At 34.9% G+C, this 26420-nt stretch overlaps 1 protein-coding gene across 2 annotated transcripts in view; it reads left to right on the forward strand.

Annotated features, from left to right (window-relative positions):
• Positions 1–23635, forward strand: part of LOC117119105 (DNA polymerase alpha catalytic subunit-like) — a 24711-nt gene extending 1076 nt beyond the window's left edge. Inside the window, exons 2-38 of one of the 2 annotated variants that reach the window (XR_004447131.1) lie at positions 2702–2814; positions 3622–3718; positions 3865–3945; positions 4535–4572; positions 6016–6165; positions 6566–6621; positions 7181–7446; positions 8110–8245; positions 8545–8738; positions 8852–8964; positions 9622–9720; positions 10028–10102; positions 10632–10770; positions 10975–11129; positions 11364–11448; positions 11836–11897; positions 12369–12458; positions 13229–13345; positions 13751–13938; positions 14212–14341; positions 14482–14598; positions 15297–15384; positions 15982–16094; positions 16336–16485; positions 17010–17132; positions 17232–17264; positions 17963–18144; positions 18732–18848; positions 19159–19291; positions 19661–19792; positions 20042–20216; positions 20906–21084; positions 21251–21382; positions 21546–21662; positions 22128–22215; positions 22736–23001; positions 23076–23635. Coding sequence is in view for 1 of the 2 variants with exons in the window: in XM_033263916.1 (XP_033119807.1) it covers positions 2702–2814; positions 3622–3718; positions 3865–3945; positions 4535–4572; positions 6016–6165; positions 6566–6621; positions 7181–7446; positions 8110–8245; positions 8545–8738; positions 8852–8964; positions 9622–9720; positions 10028–10102; positions 10632–10770; positions 10975–11129; positions 11364–11448; positions 11836–11897; positions 12369–12458; positions 13229–13345; positions 13751–13938; positions 14212–14341; positions 14482–14598; positions 15297–15384; positions 15982–16094; positions 16336–16485; positions 17010–17132; positions 17232–17264; positions 17963–18144; positions 18732–18848; positions 19159–19291; positions 19661–19792; positions 20042–20216; positions 20906–21084; positions 21251–21382; positions 21546–21662; positions 22128–22215; positions 22736–22887 (4415 nt within the window). In the remaining variant the exon portion in view is untranslated. Of the gene's footprint in view, positions 1–2701; positions 2815–3621; positions 3719–3864; positions 3946–4534; positions 4573–6015; positions 6166–6565; positions 6622–7180; positions 7447–8109; positions 8246–8544; positions 8739–8851; positions 8965–9621; positions 9721–10027; positions 10103–10631; positions 10771–10974; positions 11130–11363; positions 11449–11835; positions 11898–12368; positions 12459–13228; positions 13346–13750; positions 13939–14211; positions 14342–14481; positions 14599–15296; positions 15385–15981; positions 16095–16335; positions 16486–17009; positions 17133–17231; positions 17265–17962; positions 18145–18731; positions 18849–19158; positions 19292–19660; positions 19793–20041; positions 20217–20905; positions 21085–21250; positions 21383–21545; positions 21663–22127; positions 22216–22735 lie in introns of both variants that reach the window. The other variant, XM_033263916.1, reaches the window with a different exon arrangement.
• The last annotated feature ends 2785 nt before the right edge of the window (positions 23636–26420 follow it).

A 26420-nucleotide genomic window follows, 5' to 3' on the forward strand; every position in this document is an offset into this window, starting at 1 on the left:
ATTTAATACGATTTTTTCTAATCTGGATGCAAGATGCAAAACCAAAACAATCAGCATCGGCGTCGCGACAACGATAACAGTCTGTGACGTCACTCTTCTAACATACCTACGGGAGGGGGCTTGCAGGGGCCTACTAGGTAGGTGGGCTAGTCTGCTAGGTTTCCTTTTGTTTGTGTGATGATTGATTCGGTTTTAGGGGATACCAGTTTGAGTCAACTCACACACACCCCCCCCCCCCCAAGCAAACTTGCCCATAGGCATAACCTTTCTGTTAGGTTGGTACCATCAGTGGTGGCTCTAGCGGGTGGGGAGGGGGGTAGGTAAGGAGGATTTTGGGGATTAGGGTTGTAGCGGCCGCGCTCAAAATGTATGGAACGCCAGTAGCTAGGTATGTTAAAAAAAAAATTAAATTTGATTGGATGTCCACAATACTGATATCACAAAATCTACCAAGTGTTATAACATATTTAAAAACATTTACAAAATTAAATTTGGTTGTATGGTTGATCTTTCGATCAGCGGACATTTTTATGCATCGGACTCGAGAGTCGTAAGATTTGAGAAAATCAAAAAAATTGTTGAGAAGCATCAGATCTAATTCATACTTGGCATAGATATTAAATATATAATTCTTAAAATTACAGGATGGTTTTTATAATTTACAGTGCTTACAAAATAGGTGTAAATGATGCTTTATTTCAAAGAAAAACTTCCGTACACTGTAACTTCGTGACCGATCAATGAAAAAAATATTTTTAAAAGCGCAAGTAAACTTTGACCTGTTTACTTTGTAAATAAGTTCAAAGGTTAGCGAATGCAACCAATAAACGATTTAATACGATTTTTTCTAATCTGGATGCAAGATGCAGAACCAAAACAATCAGCATCGGCGATAACAGTGCGTGACGTCACTCTTCTAACGTACCTAGAGTAGCGCTATACCGATTGATTGGGATACGGTACGTTATAGCGTTGGTCAATAGCGTTCATATCGTGCTCGTCAATTCTAGTATGTTTCACTCAGTTTTATTTGATCAGGCAAGTGTTTCGAAATAAAGAGAAATCAATGTATATTTTTTATTTCTCGTAGTCTTCTTGGCCCTGGTTAATTAAAGATCGATTTGTTTACAGATTGATTACAGATCGAAACATTTTTGTACGTACATGACATAATTGAATTATGATATGATTAAATTGATATTTATTATATGTTATCAGTTCGGAATTTTATGTATAATGAACTTTCATTTTATATTTCTTTCAGGACACAAACGGATTTAAACATAGGATCTGTATAATGATATTTATTATATGTTATCAGTTCGGATTTTTATGTATAATGAACTTTTATATAAATTAATTTGATAATTGATTAAAACAGTATTAATATCGAACTCTGATACCCATTGTCCAACATACATTTTGCATACTGCACGCTTGGCTCTCCATACAAATTGCTGTGTATCAACTCGCGGCCGCTCCGACCATACTCCGGTAAGGAGACTCCCCGTCAAACAGGTCTGGATCCCCTGTCATCCGACGCACAATTAACTAGGTCGTAGGATTTAAAATTAAAAAAATTAATAATTTGCCTATGCAAAACGTTATTTTGACTGCCAATCCTACTATATACCATGGTCTAAAAGCATATTCTGGACTGCCGCACTAAGCAATAAAAAATTCATCTTGAACCCAACAAGGGAGTTTTTATCATTTGTTGCAATATATTGTATGTGTATTAATACGTAATATTAAATTATACTAATTGAAGTAGTTTGTTTTCTTATCTGTTACCTTCATTTACCATATGTTTATAATAATACATATAAATATATGAAAATATACTGAATGATATATGATCAATGAAAATGAAGGAAAAATATAGTATTTTCATATTTATAATTTCCATACAAAATCATCAATATACAATATATTACTCTTTTTCAACTTTGTTTTGTTATTCTTAATTGTTTTCAATAAAATTTATAGCAAAAGAAAGATAAGTGTCTCCTTCCTCTTTTAATGTTGTTATTTTACTTGTATCACGTACCATTCGTTCCGTACGACCGACGAAGTAGGAAGTCGGCCATCACTGCAGGGATTTCAGAGGGGCCTAGTTAAGTGAGAACATTTCTTCAATTTTGGGTGTTGGGACAGTGGTCATTTTTGCTCATTTTTACATTTTCCTTCCCTATCTCTGCTAACTCAAAAAAATTTAGTGTATAGCTTGTAACTAGTGCTTGAAGAAAATACAGAAGAAACAGTGTGTAACTTGTTACTTTTGGTGTACGTGGGTCACAAACATGGCTGAAAACGCTTATTTTGTCTGTATAGTTGTACACAATGTGATTTTCAAGATGGTAATTTTTCAAAATGGTTGATATTTAACGGGTGTGTAAATGATGTGTGACAATTAACCCAATTTGTAGTACAAAGTCTCATTTATTTAGTTTGTGATGTGTCAAAGTATGAAAAAGGTGATATTATAAGAAATTACACAAGTTCCTCATCTCAGTAAAATACAAATTGTTCATAAAATGAAAACTATTCAGCCGATTTTCTTCAAATAAAAAGTATTTGATTTCTTATTTTTGTCTCTAGGAATAAAATCAAATTAGATATATCTAGACATAAGAAAAAAAAATCACTTTGTGGTATTTATTCCTAGACCCAAGTATGATCTTTTACTTATGTTTTGTAGATTCCTTAGCATCACGGAGGTCAAGGAGATCCCAATCAAAAGGTAAAAGCGGACGTCTTGCAGCTTTAGATCAACTAAAACGTATCAAAAAAGGAGAAAAAATTAAATATGAGGTACTGTAGTCATTTCACTTAATGTTTACATTTTTTTAAGACTTCATTAGTGCCCACTGTATATTGATTGATGTAGTCAGTTTTGAGTATTCTTTCATTGTCATTGTAAACATTACACATTTACCAAAGATGCTCAAATAAGCGCCGCGGCGCTTATGCAATTTTGGAGGCTTCAGTGCGGCGCTTATTCGAGGTTGACGCTTACTTGAGAGGGTGCTTATAAGAAAATATTGGTGTGGCGCTTTCCATGCCGGTTCCTATGTTACCTCTCACGTATACCCATAGTTCAGTAGGCCTGTCATAGGTCCTACTTCATCGTAAATAAACGTTTATAAAGAAATGCTTGTGTCTTCATTGTGTTATTTATTCATTTATGGTGTACATTTTATTTAAAACCCTCAGTTTCTCAAAGTGTTTCATTACACACAGAGTATACTCTCGATTAAGCGCAGCGGCGCTTATGCAAGAATGGCGCTTAGCTAAAAAACAGGTTTGGTGCGGCGCTTATTCAAGCATTTATGGTACATTGAAAAAGTTTTGGCTCTGAGTAGGAAAAGTCAACAGTAATCAATACTGTATATTAAAATATAACACAGGTAAAACTATCTCCGGCCTACCGAACACCATCCCGGCATTACTAATTGTAAGTTTCGGACTTATATTAGTAAATTATATTGTTTTATTCTGTAGAACAGTTAAGTAGTAGATTTACCTTCAGTCATAATGTGCATAAACTGATGTACAGTAAATATATTTTTACCAAAGCTTTTGAAATGTTAGTTTTTAATTAATAAACCTTTCCCCAAGGTTGAAGAAGTGAAGAATGTATATGACATTGTAGATGATGAGGAGTATTCAGACGTTGTGAGGAAGCGACAAGATGAAGATTGGATCATCGATGATAGTAAGAAAAATACTTAATCAATTTTCTAATCATGTGTGACCACTAAAAACATTTAAAACAAAAGAAGTTGTCATGAACAATACACAAATCATAAAAATATTTATGATCATTATTAATTGTTAATTTTCTCTTTTGCATACTCTCAGATGGCGCAGGTTATGTTGAAGATGGCCGGGAGATATTTGATGATGATTTGCTTGGAGATGACGAGGATGGCACTGTGGCGGGTAAGATTTTAGTCAGTTCAGTTTCTTCGCTGGTCTCTGTCACTGCATCATCTTTCGTTGAGATGGGCCATTTTTTCTTTTACTCATTAGAAAGTACAATATAGCAATCAAGAGAAGAAGAAAATGTGATTATATTTGTGTTCATACTTTCACTACAAAATATATATTAATAAATTATATAGTTTCATTTTATTTATTGTTATATATTATAACCTAAAAATATGTGAACTTTCACTGTTGTTAAAACTGATTTCATAAACATACATAACTTTTTGGACTATCCATCTCCGCTCTCTGACACGACACTGTTACCTGATTTTCGGTAGCTGTATGAGTGGATCGTCATTAAAATGCTTAGTTACACACACGTCTTTACGTGATGACTTTACCATACAATCACGTCAACTGATGACTTTCGGTGCTACAGTACGTGTGGTTTAACAAACTCATATAAAAATTGGAACTTGCATACTGTATAAAGGTTTAGACTTAGATGATGAAGGCCTACTGTATGAGTCTAACTTGACCATTAAAGTAACATTTTTTTTATATCGTCTGCTTGTTTATTTGTACTTTTTTCATCCAGAGCAGCAAAAGAACAAGAAAAAGAAGTTTACCTCAAAACCAGTAAGTTTAAACGTTAATGCTCAATATTTTGTCTCAGAATGTATTATCACATTCCATTGTTGTTTATATTTTGTAATTATGTATCACTACCGAGACATGGTAAAATCGAGCAAGAATGTAGTTTCCATAACATAATTTACTTTGATTTCAAAACTGATAGCTTAATATATATTTAAGCCTTAGTATTCTATAGCATTCCATATTACATTACTTTCTAACTATAATCACATTGCATCGAAACTATCCAATTCTATATATAGCTACATTTCATCATTATCTACAATAGCCATAAGGTATTTCCAATACTACTCGACAGTCATAAAATCTGCTAAAATAATTTTCTTCCAAGGCTTCTAATGATTTACAATGATTGTATGGTCAAACTTAAGAACAAAATATGCAATTATTAATCAATCTTAAACAATTTTGTGATATATTTTTAAAATTTTATGATTTTAAAAGCTCATGATTTTCAGTCTACCATGCTGAAGAGCAGCAAACTTGTATTAATCCCCCTATTTGAATGTCCATAATTTCCTTATACACTTTGAGCAATCTTTTATTCTATTAACAAAGTTGTTTCTCTTTTAATGCTGTTGTTTTTTTGTAATAATTTTAATGTTCTTGAAGTGATGGAATTAAATTCCTTGCATTTCTGGGATCCAGATTAAAGCCTGTAAATTTTTTTTTTATCCGTTATTTCATTTACTGTACTTTTATGTTCATGCGTGTCACATAACAACGTGGTCTAGAAATTGCACATCGCGCTGCAGGGCAAAAATGTACTATTCCATAGGGTAAAAAAGTATTGACTGCTTATGAGGGGAATGGTGAAATCTATTGCCCCGAGGTGATGTGGATATCGTAGCCTATCTTCCCAAAGGCCCAAGAAGATAGGCTACTGTCTCCACATCACCAAGAGGCAATAGATTTCACTGTTCCCCGAATCTAGAGCAGTCAATATTTGTTTTATATACCTCATACATAGAGTTTATGAGGACTAAAAAGTACTTCCTGTACTTTCTAGCATAGCCTGGCTAGAGGCCTACTAACTAGGGCCTAGGCAATCAAAGAGTGTGTCTACCTCTTCTTTGGTCATTTTTCTCAATTTCAACAATTTTTCTGAGAATAGTACTTTCCACTACTTACTCCTTAACCAATCAGATGCCTAGAATCTATGTATGCAGTATATAATTTCAAATATGTTATAGTAATTCAAGGAATGGTAATTTATTACATGGCAATCTAATGTTTACTTTCTGATGTTTGAGCTACACAGCAACATAAATCAATCTATCTGATTATCTCTTACATTGCTTTAATGAAGTAGACTCTATTAAGTAGCATGTTTGTATTACTTCCTAGCATACCAGAAAATTAAACACTAAATGTTTTTTTTTGTTTTTTGTGATGACATTACATGGCTTTGACCTTTCACCCTAGAATACAAAGAAGGTGATCAGTGTGAAGCCTGCCAACAACATCATGTCAATGTTTGCCGCAGCCGGAGTAAAGAGCAAGAAATCTGACAAAGATGCGAAGATCGGGACTGATGACCTCCTAGATGAGATAATGAATGACTTAGGGCGATCGGTACGTGAATTATTACGAAAATAAAAATAAATGAATAATACTTGTTTTATCATGGTACATTTATTCAATTCGTAATCATTTTTTTAACTTATCCAGAGGCCATGTATTCAGTTATGATAAAGATGTCAGGGTTCTTCTCACCGCCCAATAAAAACTACCAGAACTTAAGAATATGTTGTTGTAGAGCACAGGTGGGCAAAGTTAGGCCCGGCAGTGATTTTGTTGTGGCCTACGGAAATAAATTAAAAACATCTTTGGCTAGAAAACCCTTGGTTTTCAAATTAAATGTGGTGTTGATAAATATAAATGATATATAGTATCTATGCATATGCTTATTTTTACTAATAAGCTAAGAAAATAATTCACTTGATGGTTATCTATGATTTCTTTCATTTTATAGCCTGCTGATATTGCTGTCAAACCATTGTCTATGAAACGCAAAGCTCGTCCATCAAAGTAAGTTTACAATTACAATATTCTTCCTGTGTCAGATTAAGGTCAAGCTTGACAGTAAATATGCATGAATAATTAGCATATAATTTTCATATATTTCTTACTCACTTATGAAGAAGCATGAATGATTTTGATTTTATTTTCCGTTTAAAAGCCAAATCCTTTTTAGACTCGAAATCGTACCAAAATGGTATTAAATTAACTTTTAGTTCTGTACGTATACTGGCTGAACCCTTAAGGATATAGTGCCAGGCTTGAGCGGGGGTGGGGGCTTTATTATTGTCCAATTTGTTGCTTAACTTAATAATAAATAATATTTGTGTAGATAAATATTAATAAATTTGATAAGTTTTACAATAAATTTACATATACATTTCTGTCCATATTTTTAATAATAATATACTGCATTGTAATGTTTACAACTTAAAGAGCTCACAAAAATATATAGTAGGAGGTGGCTGAGTTTTATATACATATATATATATATATATACATTTCCGTTTTCTATATGTATTTTCTTTTTTTTTTGTATATTTCTTGGAGGTGACCATCTTCATTACAGCCACGGGAACACAACACCCCGAAATACTACACCTCGAAACCCCTTTAATAAAACTCCTAAAAAACCGAATACCCCATTGATGCGTCCTCGACAGATGGCACAAGAAATTGCACCACCAAGGACAACAATAAATAGGATAAAGGAAAACACCAGCCAGAAACCAGCTAAGAAACCTCGACTAACGGAACCAATTATCCAAGTGAAGGAAGAAGTAGAGGACATAGAAGATGAAATTGTTACCGACAATGACAATTATGGAAATGAAGGTCCGTCGCAATACTAATATATTTGTAATAATAGATATATAGTAATAAAAGAATAAGTGAATATAGGGCTTGCCATGCCAAAACTAGAATCAGTGACCGAAACAAGAGAATATTGACTTTTTAATATTCTCCACATTATAAGCTTTAAAATGATGATCATTTACTGGAATCAACTTACTATTGCCAGAGTTGGAGTAATACAGCTTCCCTGTACTAAAGTATGTAGTACTCCCACATTCTTGCGCTAATTAATCAGTTTAACATTTAGCAACAGTACACTGGTTTTAGTATGGCAAGCCTCATATAGTATATTTGTGATTAACAAATAATACCAAATAGTAACAATATAATAGAAAGTACAAATAATGGTGTAATTATTAGGATAATGATTATTATGATAATTCTTATCAATTAATAATGAAAATTTTATTAATAAAATTGTTCAAAATTAAAATTAAGAAATTAATAAATGCAAAAGAGCACTATTTATAAATAACTAATTAGGTGATTGGAATATATGCAAATTTCATTGATTTGACCACTAGTCTCTTTCATGAATAATACCAGTAAAGTAATTTTGGTGGTTTGCCAAATTTTTAGCACATAATTATATTGGATTCATTTAAGATTATTTTAAATAAGTTTTTTTTTATTTTTTTATAGTATCTGATGCTGATATGGCTTTACTTGATGATGATGATGATGACTTCGCTGATGTTTTGGAAGAAGAAATTAAGATAAAAGAAGAAAAAGAAGTGAAAGTGGAGCCAGTCATCAAGAAAGAAGAGAAAAAGCCTGAGTAAGATTGTGTTGCCATTTTGTTTACAATTAGCTTGAGCTGTGGAATGCTGGGTAATATGCTTATCTTCCAATCCAATGATCAAGGCTGAAATCAAACTGGGCCACCCAGCACTGCAGTTTCCACCCAGTCTAAACCTAATTTCATGGTTCTTCACTCTCCTTTCTTAATCCCTTTTCCCATCATTAAAATCCACTTTTATTAGTTTGCCAGTGTTACTACCCACCCACAGTTAAATTGTCTACCACACATCCTTTCTACAGCTACAACCGTGCTAAAATATATATTTACTCCTTCAGATACGATGTTGAAGCTCTGGCATCTACTGGATGGGAGACCATCAAGGGTCAAGTCAACAATGGTGCCCAGAAATGTCTAGCCGATGAAGTGCACATTGATTCATCAAGTTTACCCCTCACAAAGAATGAGGAAGGGGAGCAGGTACTCCGATTCTATTGGTTTGATAGCTACGAGGACCCTTATAAGCAACCAGGTAAGTTTAGTTATTCATCTGGTAAATTGTCAAATATTTTTTGTATAATATACAATTTTGAATTTAAAAAATTTGATTCTAGATTCTTAGTCATGTTTGCTTTTGATTTGCAGGTGTTGTTTACCTTTTTGGTAAAGTTTGGATAGAGTCCGCAAAGACGCACATCAGCTGTTGTGTACCTGTGAAAAACATAGAGCGACAAGTGTTCCTTTTGCCCAGGGAAACGGTAAGTTCACTCTAAATATATAGCTTGATTCTCACCGTCACTTGTCAGAGGCAACTACAAACACAAGATGCGTGGCTATTCCACTAATTGCGTATTCTTCCATTTTGTGTTTGCCCTGTATGCTTGCAAGCCTGTGTGGGACCCCAAAGCTGGTGAGCACAGCAGTTAGAGGCCTAATTTAAAGTAGTTCACACCGATATTTTGCTGTAGGGACTGGCACAGTCAAAGTAGCAGTGATATGCATTTATGTAGCATATCTAGTGCCAAATTCCAAATGTACCCACGATTGCAATGACAAGTCATAATATATGGAACTTAACCACCCAACCAAACAGCAGATTTATAATGTCATTCCTTCAATTTCATCCACACTTGCAATCAGAAGAGCTCGCTTCACTGGACATTTCTTTAGAGCAAAAGACCAAATAATTTCAGACCTCCTTCTTTGGAAACCTCCATACTCTCGACGAGGCAGGCAGAATCTCATTTTTTCCGACACTGTTGCCAGAGACACGGGGCTCAGCCTCGAAGACCTCAGTGGAGCATTCTGGCAGACCGCTATTGGTACCATCTCGGCTGCCGCCGAAGGGTACGGTAAGAGATGGAACTTCTGAATTCATTTTGATAATTTATCATTCCTTTTTTTATTTGCTGTAGAATCAACAAACTAACGAGCCAGTTGGATTCCGTGACATTTATGAAGAATTCAACAGTAAAATAGCAGAGAAATACAAATTAATGAAATTCAAATGTCGAGTAAGTTAGATTTTATTTTAAAATATCTTTCATGATTGTTAATGAAACATTTAATCATTAATTACTGTGATACAGGTGACTACCCTATTTGGAGTAGTCGCATGATAATGTAAGGTTGACCGAATGAAGCTGTGGTGATGACAGTGGACGTAACAGTAAGAGAAAAAAGACCTAGACTCCGAAAAGGTAACATAAACGAAGTGGTGGCAGTTGTGTGTAATAATTTTTTAATACTTAGTATCTTTAAATAATCAAACTTTCTGTAGTATACTTTGTTTAAATATAAATTTATTATTTTTATCTTTAGAAAGTGACAAAGAAGTACTGTTTTGAGCTACATGATGTTCCAGCTGAGTCAGAGTATCTGGAAGTCAGATATGCAGTAAGTTTGTACCTTGAGAATTGTAATTTCTTTACTACATTCCGTGTGTGGAGGGGAGGGAAGTCATTGTTTGTTTTATACTGCTAAAACATCTATTTGCTTCTTAAACTTGCTAGTACAGTAGCTGTCTTCTACTTTTGTCACTAGTCCTACTATCTAATGCCAATATTCGTAGCACATTGATAATTTTACTGTAATTCCTCACTTCATAGACCCTCATTCACTTTTACATCATCTAAGCCACTGTTTCTACTGTCATAAGCCCTATTTCATAAACCCTAGACCACAGTTTGTATTGTTAAGCCCCATTTATAGCACCTAAGCCACTGTTTCTATTGTCTTAAGCCCTATTTCATCAACCCTAGGCTACAGTTTCCATTGTCTAAAGCCCTACTTTATAGCTCCATGGCTATGGTTTCTACTTTCTTAAGCCCTACTTCATTACCATTTCAAACCCCACTTCGTAGCTTCTCGGCCACTGTTCCTACATGCTAAGGCCCTGCTCATTATTCCTTGTTTATTTTTAAAGGCTGATCTACCGCAACTGCCTTCTGATCTGACTGGTGACACATTCAGTGCAGTGTTTGGGACTAACACATCATGTTGCGAAACACTTCTGATGGAGCGTAAAATCCATGGTCCTTGTTGGTTGGACATCAAAATGCCACGTAAGTTACAAATATTGCCTATTTAATTAATCAACAATATTATTGCCAATGCAAATGGAAGGGATTATTCTGGACACTGTGATCATGATCACTAAACACAACTCCACATTTAGGCCTAGTAATAAAAGGGTTTTAAAGTGTCGAGCTCTCTTTTGTTATTTTAAAGTAAATTCAAATGGATTTTTTACTGGATATTTCTTCTAGAACTTTCCCCCAAACCAGTATCATGGTGTAAAGTTGAAGCCTTTGTTACTAGGCCTGATCATGTGACTGTTATCAAGGACCTTACACCACCGCCATTGGTTGTGATGACAATCAGTCTTCGGACAGTGCTGAACACCAAAACACATCAAAATGAGGTATAGTTCCTAGTGATAAAAATGTTAGTATTAGTAATTGTATGTGTTTGCTACATTAAGTTATGAAAGATCTAATTGCAGATTCTAAAAATTGTAATATGCAAAAATAATAATAGCATTCATAAATAGTAAGAATTATATTTCACTAGTCTATTACTTAGGTTAGCAGATTATGCAATGTTTCCAAACCTTTTTATTGTAACCTTTTTAATAATTTTTCTTTATTTTATCTAGGTCATAGCAATTGCTGGACTTGTGCACCATGAATACCATATCCACAAGTCTGCCCCAAACCCTCCATTTCAGCAACATTTTTGTGGTAATTGTTAATATTTATTGTCATTATAATTTGCAATAAGATGTATTTGAATTCTTGATCTGATCAGCATTGTTCTGATATTTTATATCAGTATTTCAAATTCCCCAACAAACAGTTATAACATTCTGTGAACATTTTGGTTAGGTTATGATATGATATGTTTTTCGTCAGAAATTATGTTGTAATTATGTATTTAAGGTTCTACAAAAAAAATCTGCCATGTTATATTTATGATAAGGTAGACTGTTAATGTGGAGATCACGCAATGTCTCTCATGCAACTCAATGGTTGATTTCAAATATTAACGCTTGTATTTATCGCCTTATCAATAAACATTTACTGATTATGAATATTCATAAATTATGATCTGTTATTTTTCTCTCTTAGCCATAGGAAAGCCGAGTGACTGTATATTTCCATTTGACTTTCAAGATGTTGTAAAGCGATCAGTGAGTTATATATTCTGTTTTAGTTAATAGTACTAGGATATTCAGTTGTGTGCCTCAATGCTGAGGATATGCAAATTCATGGCAACAAACAGAAATTTCAGATTTTCCAATGACATTGGAATGCATTGTCCAATTTTAAAAAGATGAAAACCATAGAACCCCAGTAGAAATAAGTCTTCAGACTTTTATTGGGTTATTCTTGGTGTTTACACCAAAAGATCTAATCCAATCTGATCCAGTTTTGATTATTTCACACTTTTTCACCTGTAAACCTTTAGTTCTTTTACTGTAGTGCAGTAATTAATTTAGTACCTCAAGCTCAGTAAAAAAAATGAAAGAACTGCCCATGGTGTAACATAAGAACACTAAGCATTGACATGCAGTGGAGCCAGTGTTTTCGATGATCTATTTGTGACGTAGATTTGGGGGAAAAAAGTGTTTATATTTACCTCCCTTTAATATTTATCTCAGGATTCCAAATGTGAACTGATGGCCACTGAGCGTGCTCTGTTGGGCTACTTCTTAGCTATGATACATCGTATGGATCCTGACATTATTGTGGTGAGTGCAGTTACTTGTTAGACTTTCTGTATTATATCTCTTTATGTTTTGTTAATTTAAAATCGCTTGTATTTCACTTGTCATAATCACTTGTCATAGGGTTAAAACCACAATACATCTCAATAGTAATAACTTTGATTGTAAAAAAAAATGAAAGAAATATTAGTAAAGGAAATTAGCGCTTTGGAGTGCTCCAGTGATTGTGTTATTTATTAAAAACCAGTGCTGAAATTGTGCAATAAAAACATTTCTTTAGACCACTGCTAGAGATATTTTATATTTTCATGGTTAGGTGCTCAAAATATATTTCTCTGGGCCTGTTCAGTGCTTTGGTAACAGTCATTTATATTGTGCCTGCAGCAAATAGCTGTATAAAGTTCAAAATATATTAACAATAAACAAGCATTGGTAACGAGAATCAGAAGCATCTTGAGGATATTTCCCGTACGATTAAAATCGTAACGGTACTGGGTTTGGTCTACAGGAGCTCGTGTTTCGTACAGGTCATTCCATTTATAGAAAAAGCCTTTAATGGTGAAAGCGTACCTGTCATTAGCCATAGTAGCCTAGGTCAATACATAACACCGGCTGTATAAAATTTATTATAAGATTGAAAATGTTAATCTTATTATTGCAGTAGTGATACACTATGTACACGGTTTAGTTACTGTCTCTTATACACATCTGCACCCACTCATATCAACGTCAACAACACACAATTAACACTGTTGAGGACATTCTTTATTATTTCTTTTTGCTTTGTAACCTAGGGCCATGATATTTTTAGTTTCGATTTGGATGTATTGCTACATCGCATCAATACCTGTAAGGTGCCCCATTGGTCAAGAATTGGACGATTAAGAAGACAGGTGATGCCCAAGTTGTCCGTAAGTTGATGTTATTTATGAACTTGTGGGTCTTTTTTATTGTTTATCAAAAAACCGAGATGAACATTTTATTTCATATCGGCAGATATTTACTTTAATTCGCATGTTGATAATATTTTAAATGTTAGCTGGTTTCCATAAAGTTGATACACATTTGGTACAGTGTTTTCACTGCAGTTGTTACACTGGTTAGCGGTCCCGAGGCAATCAGGAAAGCTCTCTGATTGAACTGACTAATAAGTGTTGCCAAAACCTGGTGGCGATAGTTTGTAGCGATTTTATGGAATTAAACTTCATTTGTTTGAGCTCTTTAAACACTATTGCAATGACTTTGTGCTCTTCATAGTCTTATGTTGACACAAAAACTGAATTTTTATTGATGAAAACTGTATTTGGTTTCCCTAGGGTCCTGGTGGAAGATCTGGTAACTTTGCCGAAAAGAATGCCACTTGCGGTCGTATGATCAGTGACGTCAAGATATCGGCCAAGGAGCTCATCCGGTGCAAGAGCTATGAGCTGACAGAATTGGCAAGTTTTGTACTAAAAGAAAGTCGAATTGAGATTCCTTTTGAAGAAATAAAGAACATGTACATGTGAGTACTTCTGTTATTGATTATAAAAGTGAGTACCTAGTACAACAAATATCATGGTACATGTGAGTAATAAGGTTTTGATTTATGAAGTGATTACCTGACTTTTTGTACAGATATGTACTTATATGTATGTAAATATGTGTGTAAAATTAAACAAATTACAGGGTGGAGAGTTAAGGATGATTACATTTTCATCACACATGGAGGTATGAATATTGGTTTATAATACTTATAGTATTTCATTATTAATGGAATATTTTTTTTTTTTTTTAGATCTTCAAAGCAGTTGATGTACCTTGTAGAACAAACGTGGGTTGATGCATCATTAATCCTTCGCATCATGTGCGAGTTGAACGTCTTGCCCCTGGCTCTCCAGATTACGACCATATGTGGTAATGTCATGGTAAGCCGAAAACTTTACCACTCCAAATCCATTGGTTTTCGAGAGAACAAAGCAACATTTCTGATCCTTTTTAGAAATATAGATTTAATTTTTGTGAATATTTAGGACTGACCTTTTTTTTTTGTCTTATTTGTTTACAGTCGAAGACTTTGATGGGGGGACGGTCTGAAAGGAATGAGTATCTATTGTTGCATGCCTTCCATGACAAAGGTTTCATCTACCCTGATAAACAGTTCAAGAAAAAAGCACAGCCAGTGGTAGGTTAAACTTATGTTACACAATTCCACAATGGTCAGTCAGTAAATGTACTAATCAGTCGGTAAATCAATTAATTAATCAGTCAATCTATTTAGCCAATAATCAATTAATCTATTGAATAACCTTTTAGAAGACCAGCATATATTGGATATGATCTCAAAAATATAGGGAGGTTTTGTAATATAATTATCCTAATGATTGCATAAGATCTCGGTGAACTCGTCATATGTTATCTTTCCTTTTTCCAATGCTGGAAAACTCCAAAGGATCGAGAATTCCAGCCAGATCTTCAAGTGATAAGTCTTTGCCATACATTGTTCCACTTATGTGGAACAACCTTCCTTCTCAATATCCACCTATCTACATCTGTTGCTGTTTTTAATTCTTTACATTAAGACTCGCATGTTTTCATAATTTGGTTCTTTTTTAATTTTTTTAAATATTTTTTAATGGTTTTCACCACTGCTTCATTTGAGAATTTTCAGTTTGGACTTGGGAAAATGCATACTTGTTGTGGGTTTTTGAGGCCACACAGGTGCTAGTGCTTTAGTATCTGAAAAAAAGGCGCTATATTAATGCTGTGCGTGATTGTGATCCTAGCACCTTAACCATTAGACCACAGCTACTTCATACAAAATGATCCTGTGTATATCTTTCTAAAAATATTTACACATATTGTTTTTAAACATTTTTATAGCAAGATAATGATGAAGAAATTTCTCAGCCCAAGAAGGGACGTAAAAAACCTGCTTATGCTGGAGGTCTTGTACTGGAGCCTAAGAAAGGTAAGTTAACCAAAATGATATCCTAATGATAAATAATGAATACTAATTATAAAAATATATATAATTAATTTTAATAACATATGTGGCAAAGACAAGCCAAACCAGTCATTCGTCTTTTGATTTAACTCGATTTTATGATTTTAGGCATTTCTCATGCAGAAACTATCTTTAAATCCTTAAAAAGTATTGTTTTAACATTGAAAATGGGGAAAATAACAGCATAGAATGATGTGTATATATATAAAGGTTAGTTAAGTGCAATAAAATAGATTTTTTAAAATTTGACATTCCAGCATGTTTTGGCCATTTTCTCTGAAACACGATTTGCGACGAGTGACTGGTTTGGCTTGTCTTTGCCACATATATTTTATAAATAGTATATTATGTTAAAAACAAGTTATAAGAGTCATAATTGCATAGTCTAATTTCTGAATACATTCTCTGATTGACTGACATATACCAAGTTGTTGTCTGCTGAACTTACCCTAAAAATAATGGAAACATCCACCTCAGTGCGCTGTATAATAATGGATGCTCTATGTGCAATCATCCTCATTTTCTACAAACTTCATTCTTGATCATTACTTTTCTCTGCAGGTTTTTATGACAAGTTTATACTGTTGTTGGACTTCAACAGTTTATACCCATCAATCATACAGGAGTACAACATATGCTTCACAACCATTGACCGTACCCCACCGGCATCGCAGGTAAAAAGGAGGAGGGGGAGTGTCACAGATTCAAATAATCATCCTTGTTTTTGTGGTTTTTATTTTAGATGAATATTAAAGCCAAAAAAAAATGAAATCAAAGGTTTAAATGAGTTTTAATTACATTTTTGTCAATTCATTCAGTTTTTTCTTTCTAAATTTATGTTCAACATTTCTTAATTTTCCGAATTATAATCCTGAAAATATTTTTATATGAATTGAATTTGTTTTCTGTTATTAGGCGGAAGATGAGGACTGGCTTCCAGAAGTACCTGATCCAAACTTAGAAGCTGGTATTCTCCCAACGGAAATTAGGAAACTTGTTGAGCGTCGACGTCAAGTAAAGTCTTTGATGAAAGACAAGAACATAAGCAATGACCTTAGAATGCAGGTAAATTGTTAATTATGCAAAATGTTTTCTGGTGTTAATTTTTTTCTGTTTTCGTGTTCATAAATAATACAAGCCCAACCAGTCATGCCTCATTATTAATACAGGGTTAAACAGTAAAATGAAAGTGAGAAAATGGCAAAAGACTCATTCAAATCTGACATTTCATTATGAAGTTATATGATTTTAAAACACATAACTGCTTAAAGAACAGTATTTGAGAAATCGGCTTTGAGGTAGAAACCATCACCAAATCATTTAAAAATGTTGTTTAAACTTCAAATGTTTCGTTCTAGGTCTATAGCTGTGCTAGGCCTATATAGTATCTTGGTTGACATTTCATCGTCTTCCTACGCGATATGATAATGATTATATTTCCCTAATAATGACTAAGTTAAAGAATTTATGCAATCAATTTGAAAAAGTATTTCCATGATTTTCGGCATTAACTAATAGAAAATTATTAAATATGTTTGCTTTTTTATGATGAACATATTAATTTAATTTATTATTTATTCTGTTTACAGTATGATATTAGACAAAAAGCCCTCAAGCTCACTGCTAACAGTATGTACGGCTGTTTAGGTTTCTCTCACTCCAGATTCTATGCAAAGCCTCTGGCTGCCATGGTAACGGGGAAAGGTCGTGAGGTATTGTGCACTACTTGTTATTCAATGCAATTATAAATAATATCTTTATTTAGATTCTTTATATTTGAATACTTATTAACATACTAAATTATCTTGCAGATTCTTATGAAGACCAAAGAACTAGTAGAGAAGGTAGTTATTAGTTTCTTTATTTATATACTCCAATGACATATCCGAAGAATTTGATTGGTTGAAACCATCACAGTCATGTAGGATGGCATTTAAAATATACATTAGAATGTGCATGTTATGGAATGCAGTACACTTTTCAGATAAGAGTAGGGGATTGTTTCCAAGTGTACTGCTCAATTTACTTCCAGAATGAACTCACTCTAACCAAGTTTTCAGCCTTAGTGGATTATTCTTGTGATTCACACGAAATGTACTTCCATCCTTTCCTATCTCCTGCAAATCATCACAGTCTCTCACACACTGACACATCTCCTGCAACATTTCCATGTTTTTCCTACTGTATTTTCAGATGTCTCCTTAAGTCCACACCATGTGTATCACCATGCAAAATACATGTGTTTAAAAATAGCTCATTAACCAGACCTCCCACAAGTGGCTTCCCCCAAACTTTTAAACCCTGAGCTGCTCTCCATGTGAAATACAAGTTACAGCATATCATCTTAGTGGTTTATGTGCAGCTTAGAGGACACATACGCCCTCCAGAAAAAGAGCAAGGGATTGCCTCCCAGTGAATTGTAGCATTTACCACTACAAGATTGCCCTGCATTGCGGCTGAAGCTGGTCCCCGGGGCCCGTGCCAGGATTTCCTTTTACTAGTGTAACCTGGGACTAATTAGCTACTTTACTGTATGTTTTAGATGAACCTTGATGTGATTTATGGTGATACTGATTCCATTATGATCAACACGAATACAATTGACTTTGAAGAGGTCTATAAAATGGGAAACAAGGTGAAAAGTGAAGTGAACAAATTGTACAAACTTCTGGAAATTGACATCGATGGAGTATTTAAGTCCATGCTCCTACTCAAGAAGAAAAAGTAAGTACAGTTGATTAGACCAATACTCGCACTGAATATGCTCAGTTTGTTGTCAAAACTAAATGCACTCTCTACCAACTAACCATTCCCTTTCAAGAACACTGAGTCGTTGTGGAAACATCAGGCCATTTAATACACTGATTTCAGTTTGAAGAAGGCTCAGTTAGAATTAACTGTTAGTCAACTAAAACACCATGTACCAACTTAACTTTCTGTTTGTTCAGTTAGTGTTTAAACACAAGGCCTCTAGACACTACTCCGAAGAATGCTCAGCTGGTATGGTCATACATCAATTCACTACCCACCAAATAACCTTTCCATCTGATAAAGGGTCATTTGGTGTTGAAAGTTCAGGCACTTAATCATTATCAATCTTCTTAGGTAACTTCTGTCTAAAGAAGTCTATTCGGATTTGAACATCTGCCAACTATGTACACTATTCGCACACGTAACTTCCACTCTGAAAAAGTCTCAATATTGAAACATTACACCATTAAATATGCCATCTACCATCCACTCCCCTTACAAATAACTAGTAAAAGATAAATGCATCGTGGGACTTAAATGAGATGTGTTCTTTTTATCAGATATGCTGCCCTCGCTGTCCAGAAGTCTGCTGATGGCACGTACACCACGACCCAGGAATTGAAAGGTCTGGATATTGTGAGGAGAGATTGGAGTGGACTTGCCAAAGAAGTTGGAAAGTGAGTCCTGTCTTTCTGTAATCAATTCATTCATTCAATCTCCAGCCATATTACATTTTAAGTAGAGTCGAACCCCTCATTTGGGACACCCCTGTTAAAGGAACACTTTTTCAGTCACAAAACAGGGGAAAGGTATGTCTTCACACGGTGGCTAACCCCTATTCCGGGGAAACCCCTATATAGGGGACACACTTTTTGGTCTGGAATGTGTCCCCTAATATGGGTTCTGTATAGTTTTGAAGACAATAAAAGATAATATTATATAATAATGGTGTATATTTACAATTTATTCACATACTTTCGAATTCAGTTACGTGATTGGTCAGATCCTGTCTGCTGAATCACGGGAGACTATCGTTGAGAATATCCACACACATCTAATTGATGTCGGTGAGAAGGTTAAAAACAACAAGCTGCCTATGCATATGTATGAGATACACAAGGTGAGAATGATTTCCTGAATTGAGATTGGATAATAATTTTAACGTGAGAATAATAATATTAATAATACTGATTGTATTGTTAATAAAGACATTTTTCTTGTTATATACCAACAGCTTTAAGATTTGGTATATTTTGTTTCGTTTTCGTTGGTCTTTTCTTTGATCGTTCTTTCAGCAGAGGCCTATTTGATACAGAGTACTGTACTGTTCTTCCATAAGGCTTAATTATTTTTCTTTTATTCTTTTAGTGTTCTTTAAGCTGGTTGGGGGAGGTATAAATTCAAGGGCTTCTAGTCTTCATCAGTCACTCCTATTAAAAAAACAAAGCTAATTGTAAACCTACACTGTATTACAAACTTTTCACTTCAGAGTTTAACCAAATCCCCGCAAGACTACCCAGACAAGAAAAGCCTCCCACACGTGCATGTTGCACTATGGATGAACACTCAAGGAGGGAAGGAAGTGGGAGCGGGGGATACTGTGGCATATGTTATATGTGAGGTAGGCATTCGTCTTAATTTTTTATGGTACAATTCGACCAGGATGCTTTATTTCTTATAAAATATCCCATTGGAATATTTTAGCAAAACATTAAAAGGTAAAAGGTTACCTAGAAACAGGGACCAGATGAGTTTGTGCATTGATTTTATAATTCTTGTACCAAAATGCATCCAATTCATTATTTATTTTAATTTCTTTTATTATTAATTAAAATAAATATCAAAGAATATTATTTATTGTTCTTATTAGGATGGTTCAAATCTACCTGCAAGCCAGCGAGCATACCATCCAGACGAAGCCAAGAAGCGGAATCATCTAAAGATCGATACTAAATACTACTTGTCACAGCAAGTCCACCCGGTCGTGTCCCGATTATGTGACCCCATCGACGGAACTGACGCTGCCCATATCGCTGAGTGTCTTGGTAAGTGTGTTGACAGTAACAAGTTAAGCTCTAGCTTGGTGGTTATACTGTACTGTTTGCCTTCCTGAGTTCAAATCCTTTTGAAGAAGCACTAGCCCTGTTATTTTTTTGATTGATTGATTGTTTGAATAAATATTGATTGAATTGAATCCATTTTCTTACTGGATTAATTTTGGTCAATCTAACCTTGTTCCTGATCTATTTGACGAAAAGAAGTCAATCGCAAACAACCCATGTTACATTGTCAGATTACCCAAGAAGCATGGTAAGTTAAGATAAGATAGTATACATTCCTGATGATGACATAATTAATGTCGAAATATTGAATCCCGACGCGATGGCGTGCATTTCGATACTTGGAGTATGTATTATACTATCTTATCTGAGAATAATCAGTGGACCTTTCGGTTTAAGTTTAAGCAGGTGACTGGAATGCAAACAGTGTGACTTAGTTGTATCATCCTGAGTGCATGCAGCTACTGCAGACACTGCTGAACTTTTCACAGAATGATATATAATACACTGGACACGTATGGGCAAATTCTTACTATCTATCATTTAGCCATGTCTTTAATGTAATTGCCAGCAGTAGTATGATTTGACCAAAGTAAAGTTACCCATTGTCTTTAATCCAGTGCAAGAATTTCTGCATCTTTATATCTTATTGTGAGTATTTTTTTTTTGTCTAGGCCTGGATCCTTCAAGTTACAAGCAAGCCTTAAGACAGCAGGAGGCAGACCATGATGCATACCAGAACTTTGAAGCTCAGATAACTGACGAGGAGAGATACAAAGATTGTGAACCGTTCAAGTTTGTGTGCCCCGCATGTAAAAGGGAAAACATCATAGATGTTGTAATCACAAGCATGGTAAGGAGCGGGTGGAGGTCTGCACCTAATTTTGTTTTCATTGGAATTAGGATTTAGTATCATGCTCAATGTTTGCATTTTGTTCAATTGCTTTTTTATATTAGTGTATTTTTGGCTGAATATTGAATGAATGAATGATTTCAGTATATGTCCTTTTCTTTATTAGACAAACCATATTGTATATCGTTTGGAGGAGTGTTCAAATGAAGAATGCATGACACCACTGTTCAAATATGAAGCACAAATTAAAAATCAACTACGAATGATGGTTCGAAGATGCGTAACAAAGTATTATGATGTAAGTCTTTATTGCCGCCATCACCATTATCATCACCATTATCATCACCATTATCATCACCATTATCATCACTATTATCATCACCATCTTCATGTCATCACCATTTTGTATTTTATTATCATTCACCTTATTTATTTATTTATTTTTTACAATTTTTAATCAGGGTTGGCTTGTTTGTGAAGATACTTCGTGCAATCATCGTACACGTTGTGTTCCTATTAACCCTCAGCGCCATGGCCTCCCTTGCCCAGTGTGTCAACGAGCTCTACTAAAGCCAGAGGTAGGTAGAAATATGTTTATGTTGGGGTTTATTTGTTGCATATTGAAGTGGATGTATTTAAGCAAACACCATTGCCATTTCAGTCACTTAATCTTAGCTCAGTCGGCTAAACTGGAGGTTGCTACTGTGTGTGCGCTGAACTGTAGGGATCCTTTGGTACGTTGTATTTCAGCTGGAGGACTGAAATACAAGTTAGGATAGTGCACAGTCTTTCGGAGGAGACGTTTAAACCATTGGTGCTGTGTGCAATATGGTCCATGTGCATGTTACAAAATGCAGTACACTCTTCGGAAAATATGGGGACTGCCTAGTTCACCAGCAGAAGGACCCCGCTGGAAACCAGTCACCAGACTTAGTTGGTTAACCTTGGTGTGATTTACATCAAATATACAACATTGATTAGATCTATCTCTTCTTTAACTAATTACTGTAATTTATTAATATTATTTATTGATTAAATTTCAGTACACCAGTAAAGCTTTATATACTCAGCTGCGATATTTTAAGTTCATCTTTGATGCCCATCGAGCGATTCAAAGTAATAAGGACAAAAGTAAGCAATTTTAATAAGAGTTTTTTTTTTCATGTACAGTGCTTTTAATAGAGAGTTGCTGTTCCTTGGTTGTTATGTTGTTTGCCTTCCAATCCCAAAATCCTGGGCCCAGTCATGATTTTTGTTTCTTATTAATTAAAAGAAAATTTGCTCCCAAAGCTTCAAGAGATTTAAAGCATGTTCTGCTTCTTGGCTTTTAAATGGAATTGGTATTTAGATAAGAATTAAGTTAGCTACTGGCAGTCCTAATGAAATATAAATGCATTTTTCTATTTTAAGTTTTTTCAAAGTAGTATAAGAAGCTCATGTCAAACTTCCAAAAATTCAATATATTTACTTCTTAGCCAATGACAGGATGGAATAATTAGGATGTTTGCATTATCAAACATAGGTGGATGATTTTCTCAATATATAGTTGAGCATGGGAATCTAATTTTAACTCAACATTGGAATATAAGGCTATAATATAAAAATAATTTCAACACAAACATTTCAATAATTTTTATGGTTTGTTCTACAGGTTTGACTAAACCAATTTTTGAGAGGAATCTGGAGGCGCGTAGCACATACGATAGACTTCTCCAAATGACCGAATCTACCATCCAACAAAGCGGCTACTCGGAAGTTAATCTTAGCCGGTTGTTTGAAAGCCTATTCACAATCAAGGTTTAATTTCATGGGTGCTATAGGAGTTTATAGAGGATTTCAGAAGCAAGAGACATAGTGGGAGGTTGGGACTACAATTAAAAGTCAATACAGTAGTAGCATAGATATTTGCAATTTAATGAAATCAAGGATTAAGTGTGCAGGATGGGGGTAGTATACAAGATCTGGGGTTGGTGTATGTGCATGATCCAGGGTTGATGTGCATAATCCAGGGTTGGGGTGCCAGATGTAGAATTGGTATGCAAGGTAGAAGGGGTGTAGTTCAAGATCCATGCTTGGTATGCAAGATCCAGCTTAAAATTTGAGCCCAAACTTATCCACTGTTTTGTTTTGTTTTTGTTTTTTTTGCGAATAAAACATTCTGAGCTGTCTGTTCTGTGATTGGTTGTGATGTAGTTCATACCCTCACATGTTGACCAGCAGTTTGTGTGAATGCTATCTTCTGTATGTATATTAAAACTAAGTTTGTGGAAAGTGTGGTAAATTCACTTCGGCCGTCCGACCCATTTTTATGCCCACCCCTGGAGGCTAATAAAACATATGTACATATAATTAGGGGAATTTTATGTGGCATATTTGTAAGGGTACAGGCTTACAGCCAAATAGTTGTGGGTTCCGGTCAGTTTCTGATCACATTGCTTGTGTCTTTAGCAAGACAGTTTGTCAATAATATGTGTTATATAGAGCAACTTAGCTCAGTCGGCTAATCTGGTGGTAGCCACTGTGTGTGCGCTGAACCGTAGAGATCTCTAGGTCCCCAGTTCAATTCCTATCGCTGCCTCTCCTTGTGTTTCAGCTAGAGGGCTGAAATACAAGTTAAAATAGCGCACCGTCTTTCGGATGAGACGTTTAAGCCGTTGGTCCCGTGTGGCATTTATGGCCCATTTGCATGTTAAAGAATGCAGTACACTCGTCGGAAAAGAGTAGGGAATTTTCTCCTGGAGTACTGCCCAATCACCACCAGAAGGACCCCACTAGAAATACGTCTTCTAGACTTTCGTGGGCTATCTTTGGTGTTTACGCCAAATAATTCCAATCCAATCTAATACCTCATATCTAGATTCTAGGCATCTGAAAGGTTATGAAGCTGGCAATAGAAAGTACTATTCCCCTAAAAAATAGTACTTTTATTTTAAAGAGGACTGCGACCTCTACGACGAAAGAAATTGGCCCTTGACAGCGCCACAATCCTGGATGAAGAAGGACTAGCATAAGCCTAGCATTACTTCTTGATGAAGCCAAGCACTAAAAAACAAATTAAATATGTCTTGTTAATTCAACAAATATTGCAAGACGATGTGTGCTGTTGAAATTGAGGAAATGAGCAACAACTAGACACACTTTGATCACCTAGACTAGTAGAAAGTAGGCTCTAGCTAGCCTAGGCTAGAAAGTAAGTTCTTTTTTAGGTCTCATAGAACCTATGTATGAGGTATATAAAACAAATATTGACTGCTCTAGATTCTGGGAACGGTGAAATCTATTGCCCCTTGGTGATGTGGAGACTGTCGCCTATCTAAAATAGGCTACTGTTCTCATCACCTCGGGGCAATAGATTTCACCATTGCCCTCATGAGCATGCAGTCAATATTTGTATACTGTACTAGTTTCACAGAATCAGTAATTTCGTATACAATGGTACAAGAAATAGAAGAAATTTAATATGATTAGGGAGGTTTTCAAGAGTACTATTTAACCAAAGCAAATGTATGTACATAGTAAATGTACTATTTGGCCTACTTAATTGTAAATAGTCATAATTATCAATGGGTACTCGTGCACAAAATCTTAACCTGATTTGCATTTTTATATATTTCTTTATAGAAGTTTCATAAATAATAATAAATATAATCATCAGATGGAAGAATACATTTCTTGAGTTTTTTCCATACTTCATTTTAATTTATTGGAGGGTGCAAGCTCTTTTGAAAGTGTGGGGTGGGGGAAATCCCTAAAAATCTAGAAATGCCACTGCATCTCGCTCTTAACTTCATTCAACAATGTAATTTTCGCAATTTTACAAAACAATTACACGACACAGATTATGAATTCAGAGCTCAGATGGGGTACTACATATTACAAGGGTGTAGGACGAAGTCATGAGAAAGACTGGGAGAATGGTGCTGATTGAATACAGGAGGTCCGATCAAGGATGCAGAAAAGATGTATTAGAGTGACAGAGAAGTTGAGTAAAATCAACATAGGGAAGAAAATATAATGTAAAAATGGCGGTGATCAGAATTTGACAATTGGAATAGTGTTATTTCTGTCCCCGCCCATTTATACCGTCAGGGAAATTGGCCTACCCGCCGGGGGACAGTTCCCACACCCTTGTCGGGCAAATCCTGGTGCCACCACTAAAAAGAAAGAGGAAGAAGATGAATCGACAAAGCAAAGAACGTTTTGATCCTTTTGAATTGATAATTTTTTTGAGGCAAATATCTTTGCAGTTAAACCATGGACCTATTAATAATAATAATTATTAATAGGTCCATCGTTAAACTTAATTGTCGAGAGCGCCGGTCATTTGATATATGCGCTTATAGAACATTGACGGCAAAATAACAATAGATGGTGGAATACAATGAGGAGTAAAACTAATCGGTCATGGACTCATGAATAGAAAAATACACCATCTTGCACAATTTGAACCTGGGGATTGGTAGGTTACCGTCAACTTAACAACGGAAGCTGCTGACTCGTGTTTTCACTTCTGTGATACATATCCATCCACAATACAACACGGTACAATAGCATAATAAATAATGCAAGTTCACTGCATGCTACATGGTGCCAAAAAATCAAAACAATAACAAACTTAGTGCCATTGGAAAATATTGTTAGATTTATCAATCTGTTCCCTTCCTCCCTCATCAAAAATTTTACACGGTAATAGAAAATATTTTGTTGATTTACCTCATCAAAATGTTTAGCAACGTTGAGCATTTTGTCATTTTAAATGTAATACGACACGTTCCCAAACATGCGAATGTGCATTTTGTTGCAAATGTTAAAGTTTATCTTTAAATTACATTTCTTTCTTTATTTAAATAGTAATTACTCCATATCCGGATTTAAAAAAAAAAACAAAAAAAAAAAACCTCCGTCCCTTGTCAATTTTTTGAAAAACTAGAGTGATAATCTTAATATCGTTTTCTATCTGCCTTACATTATTTATTTGTATTACATCAAGATTACAGTAGGCCCTACATTTTTTTTATCAGTATACTGTGTATAAAACAACACTTTTAAAGTATATCGTATAAGGATATAAAATTTATTGGCTTTAGCTTTCTTCCACACAAGAAAATTTGAGCGGCGCCCGACCACGCCTACTTTTATCTTGTCAGGGACATCCTCCCCCTCCCTTCCGTCGGGAAAATCCTGGCGCACCCCTGATCTGCTGTAGTGCTATTAAACTCTTCAAAAGTATGTTTATACGTATAAATAATGCAATCAAGTAGTACTGTATTTGGTGCACGTTCTCAACGCAATGTAAACATTGTCACGGTTCGATGCACAGGCATAATCCAGGGCTG

Source organism: Anneissia japonica, unplaced genomic scaffold (assembly GCF_011630105.1).
Source record: "Anneissia japonica isolate Jap-2015-1 unplaced genomic scaffold, ASM1163010v1 scaffold1792_len1028045_cov167, whole genome shotgun sequence".
Taxonomy (NCBI): Eukaryota; Metazoa; Echinodermata; class Crinoidea; order Comatulida; family Comatulidae; genus Anneissia; species Anneissia japonica.